The sequence below is a fragment of the Bubalus bubalis genome, chromosome 6 (assembly GCF_019923935.1).
Source record: "Bubalus bubalis isolate 160015118507 breed Murrah chromosome 6, NDDB_SH_1, whole genome shotgun sequence".
Classification (NCBI taxonomy): Eukaryota; Metazoa; Chordata; class Mammalia; order Artiodactyla; family Bovidae; genus Bubalus; species Bubalus bubalis.
The window spans coordinates 58,495,420-58,508,076 of NC_059162.1; the positions used below are offsets into that span (position 1 = coordinate 58,495,420).

Consider the following 12,657-nt stretch of genomic DNA (forward strand, 5'->3'; position numbering starts at 1 on the left):
ATTCTTTACCCACGGAGCCATTGGGTTTGCTCAGTAAATGAGACAGCCCGTATTCAAATCCTCACCTCTTGCCATCACCGTGAGAACCCAAAAGGAATGAAATGAGAAGGCAGGATGATGATGTGAACATGACAGGACAAATGGGGGAACAGAAAGGAGAGCCATAAAAGAAAGTCAGAAGAGAGTAGAACAGAAAAGGTAAGAAAAGGAGACCAGGCATCAGGAAGGAGCAGAAATTCTTTAGACGAGCCTTTTTAAGTGTAATGTCTTCAATAACTGTAATCATTCTGTACCATCTTGGCTGACACTCTTTTGAGTGCTGTGGAACATCTTACAGGACAAGCCCACTTCCCACCTCGTGTATTACCTCCAGAGGCCTATTTCAAAGCAGAGATTATACAAGAAATCTACCACATAGCCTGGCAACTTCCAGGAGCTGGAATGAAATCAAATTGGATTGATTTAAATTTAAATGTGTCCTCAATGTTTGTGCCCTGACTTTACATTGGCTTTGCAGAAAAGACTAATTTTAATTCACTAGAAAGCAGATGGGATTTGTCATAGGGTGGTAAAACACAAGAAACTCATCCAAATGTAAAAGAAAGCAACAGCTTTTCTCTTGGAGGCCAGTTTCATAATACAAGTATTTGTCACTGGGTCCACACAGGCTGGTTTTAATCAAAATAGCAAAAGTCATATCTAGTATTATTGAGCAATTATCACATGCTGTTTTGCATGTATTTAATGTTGAGGAAGAGCCTAGGAAGTTGCCACTATTATGACTAGCCACCCATTTTAAAGATGAGAAAACTGAGGCTCAAAAGTTAAACAACTTAAAGTCACCTGGCTAGTAAATTGCAGAACTGGGATTTTAACCCTATGCCCTGGATCATAATCTAGGAGTAAGGAGTGACTCTGAATGTGTAACCCAAGAACTCTACATTTTTTAACATTTATACTCCAGAAAAGAAAGGGAGCGAGGGAAGAAGAAAAGAAAAAGGCAGTTACCTTAAATAGTGCGTGTTCAGTTGTGTCTGACTCTTTGTGACCCCATGGACTGTAGCACACCAAGCTCCTCTGTCCATGGGATTTCCTAGGCAAGAATACTGGAGTGAGTTGCCATTTCCTCTTCCATGGGATCTTCCCCACCCAGGGACCATATCCGTGTCTCCTGTGTCTTCTGCCTTGGTAGGCAGATTGTTTACCACTGAGCTACCTGGGAAGCCCCACCTCAAATAGTACCAGCTCTTGAAAGACATGTGGTTTGTATAATCAGAAGCAACACAGGGGGTTCCCCTGTGACCAGGAAAGAAATCTGTCACAAAGGGTGGGAGGAGAAAAGTTGGGGCAAAAAGAAACAAGAATATAAACTTTAAAAAAAAAGATGGGGGAGTTGGGGGTGACTCAAGAGGGAGTTGATATATGTATTAAAAGACGCTTACTCCTTGGAAGGAAAGTTATGACCAACCTAGACAGCATATTGAAGAGCAGAGACATTACTTTGTCAACAAAGGTCTGTCTAGTCAAGGCTATGGTTTTTCCTGTGGTCATGTATGATGTGAGAGTTGGACTATAAAGAAAGCTGAGCGTTGAAGGATTGATGCTTTTGAACTGTGGTGTTGGAGAAGACTCTTGAGAGTCCCTTGGACTGCAAGGAGATCCAACCAGTCCATCGTAAATGAAATTAGTCCTGAATATTCATTGAAAGGACTGATGTTGAAGCTGAAACTCCAATACTTTGGCCACCTGATATGAAAAGCTGACTCATTTGAAAAGACCCTAATGCTGGGAAAGATTGAGGGCAGGAGGAGAAGGGGACAACAGAGGACGAGATGGTTGGATAGTATCACCGACTCAATGGACATGCGTTTGAGTGAACTCCGGGAGTTGGTGATGGACAGGGAGGCCTGGGGTGCTGCGGTTCATGGGGTCACACAGAGTCGGACATGACTGAGTGACTGAACTGAACTGAACTGGTGGCTTGTCTGTCTTGTATGGCAGAAACCAACACAACACTGTATGTAGAATGCATGTAGAGTGAAAAGGGAAGAAGTTCTTATAAATTTTTTAGGATCAAAAATTAAGGTTGTTTCTCTAATTTGCCATTTTTATTCCTGATTTCATGGGCTAAAGTGACCCATTCAACTCAACCTTTGGAATTAATACTGTTTGTTCTGACAGTTTCTCTCCACCCTGAGTAATGCTAATTTCCACTCTGCAAGTTTACTGTCTCAGTGAAAGGCGGGTGTTGCTTGGTCTTTTTTTTTTTTCCTCTTGAAATTTAATTATGTCAACATTAAACACAGCCATGAAACCATAGACTGGGCAGTTTCTTGAAGACTCATGGTTTGGACCTTTTCCACAAAAATTCCCACTTCTATAATTATATTTAGTGTTCTAACTACCTGAATAACTGGCTTGCGATGGGCCATGTGTCAGGGAAACTCTGGGTTTTGTTTGCAGTCAAGTTTGCCTGCTTCATGGAACTGCTGTGCCAAGAGTGTGCGGTCCTGAATGGAGTTGATCCTCTGGTTTTCTTCTCCAGAAATTTCACTGGGGTTAGCATTGCCCATCTGATGCTGTATCGTCTTGCAATTCTCAAAGCTGTTTACTTAATGTTTAAAACATTTTTTAACTTGTCCACACCCTTAACTCTGAAAGTAATAGTATCAGGTGTGTTTATGGTATGGGCCTATCCTAATGACTTTGTGTGTATAGATATGACTGAATTTTTTTTTAAGTCCTTACACAAAAGCCAGTTTTTTCACGTTGGTACAGCTGTTTAACTTTTAAGAAACCACATGCATTTTATCCTCTAAAAACTTAATTTGAAAGATATAGGACTTTAAAGTGCAGCATTCCTGAAACTGGTATCTATGAGCCTCCCTACTTCTGTCTCTTTAAACTCTTAATTAAGAATTGAATAAAGTTCCTGAGTTGAAATATTACATGTAAACTTTTCAGATCAAAAATACTTGTTATTGCTGGATTACTAGTAACCTTTGAAAGGTTAATTTATAAGGGAAACAGTGGCATTCGTAATAGAAACCAAAGGTAACAGTAGCTCAGTTCTCATAATTTCTCCAAACTCAGTGAATTTTCCATGGACAAAGAGGCAGATGCCGGAAGAAAACAGTTGTGTGTTTTCCTGGGTTCACTGTAGCCCAACAAGTCATGGTAAATATTAGTTTGCTTCTTTCTTATGCTATAGCAACAATTCCACTTCCTGTTACATAGGAAAACCTGCTGTTAAAAGAAATTACTAGATGTATTTGTTACATGAAGACCATTTCATCCATAGAAATAATTTTTTATTGTTCTGAGTAACTCTAGTTTGTGGAATTTTTACATGAGTTCCAGGACAAAGATGAGATGATATATTTATTTTATTTTGTATTTTCTTTACTTTTTTTTTTTTTGACTGCATGAATGTCAGGCTTGCTGTCAAAGTATGTCCATGTTTTTATTATTTTAGAAGTTACTCTGCTGTATTTATGTCTCCTAAACTCTTCATTCGGAGAAGGCAATGGCACCCCACTCCAGTACTCTTGCCTGGAAAATCCCATGGATGGAGGAGCCTGGTGGGCTGCAGTCCATGGGGTCGCTAGGAGTCGGACACGACTGAAGCAACTTCACTTTCACTTTTCACTTTCATGCATTGGAGAAGGAAATGGCAACCCACTCCAGTGTTCTTGCCTGGAGAATCCCAGGGATGGGGGAGCCTGGTGGGCTGCCATCTATGGGGTCGCACAGGGTCGGACACGACTGAAGAGACAGCAGCAGCAGCAGCAGCAAACTCTTCATTGATGATTCACTATGTGTACGGGGCATGCTGTATTTTGGGAGAACTTTTGCCAGAACTTTTGCTTTTCCCAGTGTCATGTGATATCTTGTTTTTCCCTTAGTCCCTATTCATGTCTTCTCAATGTATGTCTTTACCATGTTAAAAGTTATACAGACCTTCAGAAATATTTAAATTGTTTTGTTGAACTATTGGAAGGACTTGAATTTTGAGCTTCAAAGGGCATTTGTTATGCCTTATATTTTACTCTTGTATTAAAGTAAACCTTACTCTAAGTGCTCCCTAGTCCAGCCTGGAGTATCTCTGTGCCTTAGACTGATCCCTGAACTCATAGAAAGTCTCTGAAATTCATTTTCTGGTATTCTTTGGTTTGATTACAATTATTGTATTTATTAATCACCTGTAGAGACCTAGGTTAAAATTTAAATAACAGTTCAGATTTACAGAGAAGCCTTAGATGTTCTGATATTTTAGCTACTATTTGAATAGAAAACAGTAACAACAGTCCAGTGGGCTGAGATTTCATGTTATTGGTTATTGTCATTGATATTCCTTCCACATATTACTCTGTGTGTACAATTCTTCTTGACTGACTTAAGATTTAAAATTAAATCTTGTGTTTTTCTGGCAAGTGTAGCTGGGTTAAGTATTCTGTCTCCCACATTTCTCAACTCCTGTACCCTAAGTAGTCACACTTAACAACAATGTCCTCTAAGTAGTCAATTCCAATAGACAAAAAAGAGAGAGATCCCAATATTGACTTGATTTTAGACTAGAAGGGGACAAAATAGACAATTTCTAACAGATAATTTCTCCTCTTGCAAATGATCATGGCTGGTTCAATATATACTACACTTATATATTCATAAGCTTCCCTGGTGGCTCAGATGGTAAAGCGTCTGGCTGCAATGCGGGAGATCCAGGTTCAATCCCTGGGTCAGCAAGATCTCCTGGAGAAGGAAATGGCAACCCACTCCAGTACTGTTGCCTGGAAAATTCCATGGATGGAGGTGCCTGGTAGGCTACAGTCCATGGGCTCATAAAGAGTCGGACACAACTGAGAGACTTCCTTTTCATTTTATATTTTCACAAGAGTATGCTTGTGTGTTTGTGTGCATGTGGGAGCATAATTCAGTGATCTGAAGTTTTAGATGATTGGTTTTCTTGTTAGAAAATGGTAAGAATATTAATCTGAATCATTTTATTTTCAATAGGCTGACATGATGAAAGAAGCACTAGAAAAACTTCAGCTCAACATAGTAGAGATGAAAGATGAAAATGCAACTTTAGATGGTGGAGATGTCTTATTCACAGGTAGAGTTGTATTTACTTTTTCCTATCTAAAAATAATTCTAATACCTTTTCTATATCCCCTTGCTTAATTACAGGTTTTTATTAATTACCAAAGTAAGAGTAATTTGGAAAATACAGAGAAGCACAAAAGAAAGAAAACAAAAAATGACCTTTCATTCAAAGATAATCATTTCAATATCTGGATTATTTAATACTTTTTTATTGAATATTAAAGTACCTTTAGTACTTTTTTATGCACATAGTTGCTTATTTTACATGTTATCAGTATATATATATCATTTTATAGGTTGTGTCTACTGTGTTCTTCCACAACTTTAGCTTAAGAGTTGCATAGTTTTGCATTGTGTGACAGTATATCCAGTCTGTATTTGAAAGATTCTTAATTCAAGATCTGTCCTTTAAAAATAATTTTCTTCCCAGATGGCAAGACCAGTTCAGTTCAGTCGCTCAGTCGTGTCCGACTCTTTGCAACCCCATGAATCGCAGCACACCAGGCCTCCCTGTCCATCACCAACTCCCAGAGTTCACTCAAACTCACATCCATCAAGTCGCTGATGCTATCCGGCCATCTTATCCTCTGTCGTCCCCTTCTCCTCCTGCCCCCAATCCCTCCCAGCATCAGAGTCTTTTCCAATGAGTCAACTCTTCGCATGAGGTGGCCAAAGTACTGGAGTTTCAGCTTCAGCATCAGTCCTTCCAAAGAACACCCAGGGCTGATCTCCTTCAGAATGGACTGGTTGGATCTCCTTGCAGTCCAAGGGACTCTCAAGAGTCTTCTCCAACACCACAGTTCAAAAGCATCAATTCTTCGGCACTCAGCCTTCTTCACAGTCCAGCTCTCACATTCATACATGACCACTGGAAAAACCATAGCCTTGACTAGACGGACCTTTGTTGGCAAAGTAATGTCTCTGTTTTTCAATATGTTATCTAGGTTGGACATAACTTTCCTTCCAAGGAGTAAGCGTCTTTTAATTTCATGGCTGCAGTCACCATCTGCAGTGATTTTGGAGCCCATAAATTTAAGTAATTTTCAGTGTAAATTGGCTTGACTTAATGCCAGATGAATAATAGCAGAACTCAACAAAATATAAATAGCTGATATTATTGATCTAACTGGAATCAGTTTTTATAATGGGTATAATATAGCTACTACAGAAATGGTAATTTTAGCATTTAACTTTTCCAGATCTTTATGATCATATTATTATTGTGTTTGTAAAGTCATGTGCTAAAATCTGGGTCTCCAGAGTCATACTAGCTATATTGATCAGCAAGACATCAATAATAATTTTTAATTGATAATGAGAGTTTGTTTTCTCCTACTTGTCAAAGAATAAATATCTGTTTCACAGATGTAGCCCTAACAGCAGAGGCTGGTCCCCGGAGATCTGGGGATGTGGTCCCATGTGGCCCACTGGAAGCCTGGAGATTCTTGGAAGTTTAATATTTTAGCTGATGTGAATTTTATATCAAATCCCATGTGTATAGAAAAAATATAGTCATTTTCATTTTAATATAAAAATGTTTCATATAACTTACATTTTGATATCGTTAATGTACTGCAGGAGGAAGAGCTTTTACCCAGAAACTTTGTGTAGTTCCTTGCTTGGTGTCACATACCTATGGGTGGGGGCACTGTCACTGAGCCTCAGGGGTGCCATTTTTCTCATAGGTTTGTGAAGAGCCCTCCCCTGGAGCTGTGCCCTGCACGACCTGTGCTACCACTGTCATGGGCAGTGGCCTTGTCTCTGGGGTTTGTTGTGCACACCCCTTGAGCCCTAAGAACACAGAGCAAGGGGTCAGAGAGGCCTACGCTGCATTCTCAGCTCCAGTTGTATCCAAGCCGACTCAGGCATTCTTTGAATCTGCCTAGTAAGTTCCACTTAGAATATTCTTTGTGTCTCCGATTGATGGCACTTTTCATTCTTTTTAGCAGCACAGAACAACAGCCTATTTCTCTTAGAAAGTGGGCTTTTGTGATAAGCTAGATGTGTAAATCACACTTCATTACAATAAAACTTTTTTTACCAGAACATAGCCATAGAATGAATTACTTGTTGTAAGCAGGTACAGATACTGTTTGAAGAATGATTTAAAACAAGCTGTGTTCACAGCCATTTATTTACCTCAACAGCTGAGCTGAACAGATTCCCTAAAATCTTCTCATTGTTACAGCAAGGCTTAGGAACCTCTTCCACTTGTCAAAGGTCTTTCCATAGCATCTCAAGCCTGTTGTTTTTCCCATAACTTCTAATTAAGTCGTGAGTAATGAGGCTTGCCTTGGACGCTATCTGTAAGCTTTGTTTTGATAATATTCAGTGCTTAATATCTTAAAAGTTATGTTATTGAAAACAGAGATAGTGTTCTAATATTAAGATCTTTATCTGCTCGGCCTCTCATCCATACCTAATGAGTGGTCCTGCCTTCTATTTCTACTTCTCAACTTTTTTGTGTCCTTAAAATTGTAGTAAAATACATTTAACCTAAAATGTGCTATTCTGACCATCTTTCAGTGTATAACTCAAGTGGCATTAATTACATTCACAACACTGTACAACCATCACCACTCAGTTTTTAGATTGTGCAGAGTTGAGTAAGAGACAAAATCTGGAGCACTTCCCACGTGCTCTGTGTCCCCTTCCTTCTGTGACTCAGAGCTTCATTAATAATTGATCAGGAAATGGACAGAAGGAAAGCAGCTTCCAACTCTAGTTCCACTGGGAAATCTGTCAGTCAGGCAAGCAGCTGCTGGTAGAAAGCGTTTCAATCCTTTTTCTCTTAGACAGACAACATCAAGTAGAGGTACTACTTTCATTTATTTATTTTTGTGAAATATGGGACATATAAAGAAAAGTTATAAAATGTTTATGTACAGATTCAATACCAATAATATAATGAACATCTGAGTACCTGACACCTGACTTATGAAAGAGAACATTGCCAGGACCATAGAAGCCCCAATCCCAAACTTTCTCTCCTCCCAGCTTGAGGTGAACCCTGTCCTGAATTTTGTGTTAATCACTGCCTTGTCTTTTTTTAGTTTTACCTCAATATATGCACTCCTAAATTATACATTGTTTAGTTTTGCTTTTCTTATGACTTTATATAATTAAGGTTATATTATATGAACTCTTGTGTGATTTTTCTGCCTTTGATCTAACTTGATCCATGTAGCTGGAGTTCATTCATTTTCACAGCTGCATGGAATTTCATAGTAAAAATGAACCATGTTGTATTTATTCATTTTACTGCTGATATATATTTGAGTACTTTTAAGTTTTTCTCTACTGTCTTCAATGCTGCTATGTACAGTCTTGTTGTATCTCCTGAGTACATATGTAAGTTTCTTTAAAGTAAAGAGCTGGAAATAGAATTTCAGGTGATAAACTCTCATCCTATTTCAATGGTTATATGATTTTCTTCTTTAATCTATTTATGTGGTTAATTATATTAACTGATATCCTGATATCAATGATCAAAGTTTACATCCCTGGGATGAAATCGAACTTAATCAAGATATATCCTCTTTTTATTACAGCGTTGTATTTAGCTTTTTTAGGGCGTCCCTGTTAGCTCAGTTGATAAAGAATCTACCTGCGATGCAGGTGACCCCAGTTCAGTTTGTGGGTCAGGAAGATCCTCTGGAGAAGGGATAGGCTACCCACTCCAGTACTCTTGGGCTTCCTTGGTGGCTCAGCTGGTAAAGAATCTGCTTGCAATGCAGGAGACCTGGGCTCAATCCCTGGGTTGGGAAGATCCCCTGGAGAAGGGAAAGGCTACTCACTCCAGTATTCTTGCCTGGAGAATTCCATAGACTGTATAGTCCGTAGGCTCACAAAGAGTCACATGACTGAGCAACTTTCATTTCACTTCACTGTATTTAGTTTGCTGATAATTGTTTAAGATTTGTTTCTGTGGCCTGCAACTTTTCTTTCTTGTTATCCTTGTCTGGCTTTGGAAATTATGTTAACCTCATATAAAATGTATTAGAGAATATTTTACTGTGTTTCTATTCTCTAAAATCAGTAAAACTTTAATTGTGCATTACTTGAACTTTGGTAGAATTTACCTATTCAGGCCCTGTGGGCCTTGATTTCTTTGTGGGAAGATTTTCAACTGATTTTGTTTTTGTAATAATTATGTGACTATTGAGATTTTTTTCTGAGCCAATTTTGGTGAGTTCTGTATTCTGACATTTTATTTATTTCATCTAAGTTTTTTAAATGTTGGCTATAAAGTTATTCATATTTTCTTAATATCTAAGTTCTGCAACAATTACAGCTATGTCTCCTTTTATTCATAATGTTTTTTGGGGCCTTCATTTTCTTGCCAGAGATCTGTCAATTTCATTAACCTTTTCGAAGAACTACCTTTGGCTTTTTGAACCCTCGCTCTTGTATGTTTCCTTTTCTCTTCCTGTTTCTACCTTTATTTCCTTCCTTCAAATTTCTTTGTTTTTATTGTTCTTTTTTCCTTTCATTGCAAAGTGAAATCTTGTCTCTTTATTTTGAAAGTTTCTTCTTAATGTAAGCATTTAAGTATTACCTTCTAAGTAGTGCTTTAGCTGAATCCTTTGTGTTTTGATATGAATATTTTTGTTATCAACTCAAAATGTTTTCCCATTTTCATTATGATTTATTCTTTGGCTTATTAGTGGATAATGATTTTTTTTAAAAAACATATTGATCATTATTATAAGTTGCTGGGATAACAAGTCATTACTGTGATTATTGATAAATATAAAGCATTTAGCCTATCTTTTCTTTGTGAACTCTGCTTCAAGTAGACCAAATACTTGATGAGAAAAGTTTTTTTAGAATTATACCCAGTAAATGTAGATCCTTAATAAAACAAAGGACCTGTGCAATGATCATCAAAGCATATAAAACTTTTATATGAGGGACTTTCCCGGCAGTCCAGTGGTTAGGACTCCAAGCTTCCAGTGCAGAGGGTATGGATTTGACCCCTGGTTGGAAAACTAAGTTCCCACAAGCTTCAAGGCAAGGGGGAGAAAACAGATGAAGGAATGAACCAACAACAACAAAAACCTTTACATGAAAGCTTGATGGGGAGCTTTATGATGGAGGAATCAGGCTGATGCTACATGAACACTTACGGTTCTAGCATCACTGAAAATGTGACAGTCAGGATATGACGTGCTTTGGGATGTGATACAATAGATGTGTAATCCCACCTCTGACGCTTTTTAACTGTGTGTTGGAGAAGACTCTTGAGAGTCCCTTGAACTGCAAGATAAAACCAGTCAATCCCAAAGGAAATCAGTCTGAATATTCATTGGAGGGACTGATGCTGAAACTGAAGCTCCAATACTTTGGCCACCTGATGCGAAGAAGTGACTCATTGGAAAAGACCCTGATGCTGGGAAAGATTGAATGCAGGAGGAGAAGGGGATGACAGAGTGTGAGATGGTTGGATGGCCTCACCGACTCAACGGACATGAGTTTGCGCAAGCTCTGGGAGTTGGTGATGGACAGGGAAGCCTGGTGTGCTGCAGTCCATGGCTCACAGAGTCGGACACAGCTGAGCAACTGAACTGAGAGCCGCACCACTGAAGTAGTCCTATCCAAAAAAAAAAAAAAATTTGAGCAAGAATCTAATGAAGTATCTACATAGACTATCAATTTGCCAAAAATACAAAGGATAAAGGAACAATTTAATGTTAGTATGCAAGGAGGAGCTTCCCTGGTGGTTCAGACAGTAAAGAATCCCCCTTCCATGCAGGAGATGCAAAGAGGTTGGTTCAATCCCTGGGTTGGGAAGATCCTCTGGAGGAGGGCATGGCAACCCACTCCAGTGTTCTTGCCTGGAGAATCCCATAGACAGACGAGCCAGGTGGGCTACAGTCCATGCGGTTGCAAAGAGAAGGACAAGGCTGAAGCAACTTTGCACATGCGTGCGCACGCACGCACGCACGCACACACACACACACACACACAAGGAAACAATCAACCAAATCCAGAATGTAGGAAAGTCAGTAGGATAAATGACCTGATTTCTTCTATGAAAGAATAAGGTAAGGAAGGAAAAGAAAAAGAGAGTGAGTGGTTATAGAAGAAAATGACATGAGACATATAACAACCCAAATACTTTTTACTATTTTGATTCCAGAACTTCAGTTGTTTTTATCAGAAAGGCTATTTAAAGGGGTATAGCCTGCCATACTGCTAGAAACAGAAGTCTGGCTTACTTTTTAAAGACGTAAGCAGTTTGCTTTTCTTTGTACTTTTAAATGGAAAATGTGTGTAAGGTGTTTATATTTGCATATAGTGTTTAAATTTGCATAATGAAGTAATTTTTAAAAAAATTTAAGTTGCTTCACTTCTTCTTTTAAGTAACTTTTGTTTGTTTGCTTGTTTGTTTTAGCTGTGCCATGCCTCATCAGAATCTTAGTTCCCCAACCAGTTATCAAACCCATGTTCCCTGCATTGGGAGCATGGAGTCTTAATCACTGAATTGCCAGGAAAGTCCCTAAGTGTTTTGTTTTTTTAAAATTGTGTGTAAATCTAATTTATAAATCTACATTTATCATAAGAGAATTAAGGAAATTTGTCTTTTTTATTTCAACTGACTTTTTTAATAAAGAGATTAACACTTTTTGTCAAGGAAAGGACCTTTCCCTTACTTAAGTTTTGATTTGTACGTAGTGAGTTTTCTCAAGGGACAACACAATCAGGCCACTACCCAAAACACTTGTCAGTTTGCCACCAATGATTCTTGTGTCTGCCAACAGCATAAGCCATTGGAATTTATCGTAACATCATCTGTCTTTGACCCCTGTTATAAGGACACCATAAAGATTAAAGTTGTAACAGGTGTGAAGTCTGTCAAGCAATCCTTTCTACATGGCTACAAGTGTACATGACTACACTGTTTATACTTGTTCTGGGGCAAAATATATACTGATTTCTCTTGGAATATATTTTCCACATTTCATGTAGAATTCTTTTCCAAAGAATTAAGGAAGGATAAGAACCCCTACATTTATGCATTGCCTAACTCTATCTACTGTCATTGGTTTTTTGCCTATAACTAGAAGAGCATTTTTACTTGATGCTTTGCTTTCTGAAAAAAAAAAAAAAAAATTGTAGAATTTCAGAAAAGCCAAATAACTAGAAAGTTTCTTTCTCCGAAACTTTAGTGCTTTATAGATAGATGTATTTGAGGGTTAATTTGAAATAAATAGGTGTGTTGTTTTATTTTTTATTTTTTGTTTGTTTTTTTTTAGGTGTGTTGTTTTAAAGACAGCTCTTAGAGCTGAAGACCAGTCAGCACTAAACTCATTTTACTGAGATGGTTTCCTCAGCCCTTACATCAACACTATGTTTAAAAAAAAAAGGGGGGGTATCTGACTCATCAAGACTGTATAGTATTGTTCTTTTGGGCGAAAAAAAGGAAGTTCTGCTAACTTATTGCTATTACTTAATTTCTGATTACAGGTTATTACTATGTTTAATTCTGTTATTTTCTAAATAAAAACCATATTACCTTATTGTGGTAAAATATACATAACATAAAAT

The 12,657-nt window shown here is 38.1% G+C and overlaps 1 protein-coding gene across 2 annotated transcripts in view; it reads left to right on the forward strand.

Moving 5' to 3' along the window:
* Nucleotides 1-12,657, forward strand: part of DDAH1 (dimethylarginine dimethylaminohydrolase 1) — a 159,096-nt gene that overhangs the window by 110,332 nt on the left and 36,107 nt on the right. For both annotated transcript variants that reach the window (XM_006080476.4, XM_044944766.2), the window contains exon 2: nucleotides 5,017-5,116. In XM_006080476.4, coding sequence (XP_006080538.1) covers nucleotides 5,017-5,116 — 100 coding nt within the window. The remainder of the gene's footprint in view (nucleotides 1-5,016; nucleotides 5,117-12,657) is intronic.